Source organism: Natator depressus, chromosome 23, assembly GCF_965152275.1.
Source record: "Natator depressus isolate rNatDep1 chromosome 23, rNatDep2.hap1, whole genome shotgun sequence".
Taxonomy (NCBI): Eukaryota; Metazoa; Chordata; order Testudines; family Cheloniidae; genus Natator; species Natator depressus.
In genome coordinates, this window is record NC_134256.1 from 18549255 (window position 1) to 18553801 (window position 4547).

At 63.9% G+C, this 4547-nt stretch overlaps 1 protein-coding gene across 1 annotated transcript; it reads left to right on the forward strand.

The window, feature by feature from the left end:
* Positions 1-2815: 2815 nt before the first annotated feature.
* LOC141976258 (zinc finger protein 524-like) lies at positions 2816-4228 on the forward strand. The gene is made up of 2 exons (XM_074937151.1): positions 2816-3194; positions 3540-4228. Exons 1-2 carry the CDS (start codon positions 3170-3172, stop codon positions 4226-4228), a joined length of 714 nt encoding a protein of 237 aa, XP_074793252.1. The 5' UTR covers positions 2816-3169.
* Positions 4229-4547: the final 319 nt, after the last annotated feature.

The window sequence follows — 4547 nt, forward strand, 5'->3', positions numbered from 1 at the left end:
TTTTTGTAGAAATGATCCAGGCATACAAATAGGATAATCACATTCAGTAAATCATCACCTTTCCAATCACGTGCGCCATCTGGCATAAAGTACATCTCAGTTATGGCATATTTATATCATAAGCATATTTTCAGAAAGCATATGGACTGACATGTCACAGGGTGATTCCCCCACCCTGCAAGTTTTCAGAACTGACAGCGAGCCCGAGCGCCGGGCCTTTGCCCGGTTCTAGGGGAACTACAGAGCCAAACTCAAACATCAAATCCAACCTCTTGCAGAGCCGAGAGTCACAGCTTCCCAGGGTAGAAGGGAGCAGTTTGATCATGTCTGACCTTGTGTAGAACCTGGGCCGGAGACCTGCCCCACAATAACACCTAGAGCAGATCTCTTCAACTTCCAACTGTTGGATTGTGTTCGACCTTTGTCTGCTAGGCTGAAGAGACGATTGTTAAATATTTGTTCCTTTTGTAGGTACTTATAGCCAGGGATCAAAGCACCCCTGAACGGTCTCTTTGTTAAGCTAAATAGACTGAGCTCCTGGAGTCTGTCACTCTTCAACCAGTTTTCTGATCCTTTAATCATTCCTGTGACTCTTCTCTGGCCCTTCTTGACTCAGCCGGCATTGCGGAGACGTGTGGGTGAGAGCAGCCAGCTGGAATAGCGAGATCAAGGGGTACAGCCGGTCGAGGAAGGCCAGGCATTGCAAGAAGGGGGGAAATGCTGTATTGCATCTCAAGAACGTGTACACTTGCTCTGCGATCCAAAGATTGGAGAGAGGCAGAGATGCTGAAATTCTCTGGGTGAAGATAAAACGAGGAAGTGGAAACCAGGGCCAATGGGGTCGTAGGGTTGTGCTCTAGCTAGGCAAGGCCAAATTCGATGTTTATTTCGTTATAATCTCAGCGGATTGCATCAACATTTCTTTCCCCCCCCCTGCCCCCGTTTTTATCTATTTGCCTTTTAACAGTTGCGGGAAATTAAGGGGGGGTGTCAGACAACGGGGAGGGTCAGACAATCATGATTTAACAACAGCAGACGCTGAGATTCAAAACGTGAAGCTTTACACCGCCACTGGTCACCAGCCCACGTCGAAATGTAGCAGCGACTTATCAAACCCGACCAAGCCCTCCAGCAGCCGGGTGCTGACTGGGCCTAGCAGAAACTGCGATGAATATCCATGGAGGTAGCTCTTCCTGGGTCCAGCCATGTGTGGGGAGACTGATGTCTTCCGACATTTGCTGATACATAGATCTAGCTACAGGCCACCAAATAAGGAGGCAGGCGAGACATTTTTAGAGCCAATAACAGACGTATCCAAAGCACTGGACCTGTTAGGAATCAGGGACTTTGACCCCTCCAGAAGACAACACGGAGCGTCCGAGATCTTGGATGGCATTGGAGACAATTCCTTTGTTTCTCAGGGTGGAGGACGGAAGTGTGGGGGGGAGGGGGGGTTTCAAGTCTGACATGCAGGGAGGACCTGGCTGAGAGCCGAACGGTGGACAGGAACGTGATCGCAAAATGATCGGGTGAAAGGCAAAGCGTGAGAGCAGCAGAACAAAGACGTGGGACGGGGACGAGCCCGGGGGCCTCGGGGACGTGATTCCACGGGGAAAGGGGGGCTAGTGGCTTCTACAAGAAACAATATTAAAGTTACAAGAGCAACTAGCCCAACGTGGCGGGGAGGAGCCCTGGTGTGTGTGTGTGTGTGTGTGTGTGTGATCCCTTGCTACAGGGGCTGGGCCCTGCTCTGTGTGTGTGTGTGTCACCCCCTGCTACAGGGGCTGGGCCCTGCTCTGTGTGCGTGTGGGTGTGTGTGTGTCCCTGACACCCCCTGCTCAAGGGAATAGACGAATCTCTCGAGAAAATCCTTTCCAAGCAACCAGCCACACAAATGAGAGTTTGTTTGGCCTGGACAAACCAGGGTAAGGACTGGCTGGCTGGGGGGGAGGGGGCAGGGATTGGGGCACGGGGGCTCTCCCCTCTAGGGGGCACTGGCCCCGATCCAGCTCACTGCTCTGCTCTGAAAGACACGCCAGCTAGTGAGGTGAATTGGAAAGGACTCAGCACGGGTCCCACTGGGCAGCTGCCGCCCCCCCCCCCCCCGCCCGCAGTGTGGCCAAGTGAGAAAATGCCCTAAAGAGAAAGTGGGGGAAATAGAGATACTTTTGGTTCATTCAACTAGTGGGAAAAGGGGCTGGGGTCCAGGACCCCTGGGTTCTGTCCCCGGCTCTGGGAGGGGAGTGGGGGCCAGTGGTTAGAGCGGCGGGGGTGGGGGGTGGGAGCCAGGACTCCTGGGTTCTGTCCCTGGCTCTGGGAGGGGAGTGGGGGCCAGTAGTTAGAGCAGGGGTGGGGCTGCAGGCCAGGACTCCTGGGTTCTCTCCCCAGCTCTGGGAGGGGAGTGTGGGCCAGTGGTTCGAGCGGGGGGGGGGGGGGTTGGGAGCCAGGACGCCTGGGTTCTCTCAGGCGCTGGGCTGTGTGTGCAGAGGGATTGACACGGGGAGTTGCCTGGGGTCAAACATTCCCGCCCCCCCCACACGGTCAGTGTGTGGCTGGGTTTTCCCTCGGGGGTTGAGGCGGGGGTATCTGCCCCCCGCCCTCACCTCGGAACCCAGGCGTCCGGGGCCGGATTGGAGCGCGGCGTTTCCACCCGGTCGCCTTTTGCAGCGACACCGGCTCCTGCTGCGGTTGGAGGGGCGGACGGACAGAGACAGACGGGACCCCCCCCTTGCCCCCCCCCCACGGCGGGGACCCGGGGCCGTCACAGGGCGCCAGAGCCCGCAGGGGGCGGCACATGGCCCCGGGGCGCAGGGGGGCGCCGGGCGCGTAGAGCCTGGACCGGTGCCGCCCCCCCAGCCTGGACCGGACCGGACCGGTGCCGCCCCCCAATCTGGACCGGACCGGTGCCGCACTCCCAGCTGGGTCCGGATCGCTATCGCCTCCCCGCCCCAGCCTGGACCGGACCGGTACCACCACATCCAGCCGGGTTTGGACCGGTGCCGCCCCCCATTTGGAACCAGGACAGAGCTGCTGGATCCCTCCCCGGGCCTGGTTCGGAGCCGGCCCCAGCGCTGCCCCCTGTCCCCGCAGGATGAGCTGAGGGCACCGTGCTCGGCGCTGGCCAGGCCGGCCGTGTGGGCACCAGAGCCGCGATGAGCCCGGAGACGGGATGCTGGGCACAGGTGCCTGGAAAGGTAAATAAATCCCCGGGGGCGGGGTGCCGGTAGCAGGGATGGGGGTGTGTGCCGGGGGCAGTGGGGGTGAGCTGGGGCAGTTGGGTGGTAGCGGGGGGGCAGGGGAGCACTGGGGCAGTGAGGGGGTGCCAGGGGCCAGCAGGTGTTGCTGTGGCCATGGGGTGATGTAGGAGGCCACTTCTCCCACTGGGAACTGAGCTGGGATCCAGGGGCTGGATGGGAGCCGGTGCCCCCCCAGAGGGAAAAGGCCCCATCTGAGCCCTCGGAGACTCCCGTACATGGTGCGGGGTCTATGACACACAGCTGACCGTTCCACTCCCCCCCCCCCCCCGTTTCTCCTTCCAGACGCTCTGAGCCGTTCCCGCCAGCCGGGGGGTGCTGCCCGCCCCATGGATCTCCACCCCTTCGGCTCGCGGCCCCCCAGGGACGGAGCCGCCGACCTCCGGCACCAGCCCCCGGCCCGGGAGGAGCCGTCCGGGCGGCGGCTCAAGCTGGAGGAGGACGAGGAGGCAGGCCGGCTGCGTGCCCCCCGGGCCCCGCCCTGGCCCCCCGGGGAGGCCGTGCCGGAGCCGGGCGAGGCCGCGCGCTACGGCCGCTACCTGCTGATCGACAGCCAGGGGCTGCCCTACACGGTGCTGGTGGAGGAGGCGGGCGCGGCGGGCGAGCGGGCGGGGCTGCGCAAGGTGTACTGCTGCCCGGTGTGCTCGCGGACCTTCGAGTACCTCTCCTACCTGCAGCGCCACAGCATCACCCACTCGGAGCACAAGCCCCACGTCTGCCGGGCCTGCGGCAAGGCCTTCAAGCGCACGTCCCACCTGGAGCGGCACAAGTACACCCACGCCGGGCGCAAGCCCCACCAGTGCCCCATCTGCCAGCGCAGCTTCCGCGACGCCGGCGAGCTGGCCCACCACCAGCGGGTGCACACGGGCGAGCGCCCCTTCCAGTGCGAGGACTGCCACATGCGCTTCGGCGAGCGCAACACGCTCCAGCGGCACATCCGCCGCAAGCACCGGCAGCCGCCGCCCACGCCCTGACGGGCGCGGGGAGCCCCGCGGCCGGGCCGCCGCCGCCCTGACAGGCGCGGGGAGCCCCGCGGTTGGGCCGCCGCCGCCCTGACGGGCACGGGGAGCCCCGCGGCCGGGCCGCCGCCGCCCTGACGGGCGCGGGGAGCCCCGCGGTTGGGCCGCCGCCGCCCTGACGGGCACGGGGAGCCCTGCGGCCGGGCCGCCGCCCACGCCCTGACGGGCGCGGGGAGCCCCGCGGCCGGGCCGCCGCCACCCTGACGGGCACGGGGAGCCCCGCGGCCAGGCCGCCGCCGCCCTGACGGGCGCGGGGAGCCCCGCGGCCGGGCAG

Excerpts from the sequence above, each read along its gene's own strand:
- LOC141976258 (XM_074937151.1), top strand. The coding sequence starts at position 3,170 with ATGCTGGGCACAGGTGCCTGGAAAG. Across the intron at positions 3,195-3,539 it reads GGGCACAGGTGCCTGGAAAG|ACGCTCTGAGCCGTTCCCGC; the intron begins GTAAATAAATCC and ends TTCTCCTTCCAG.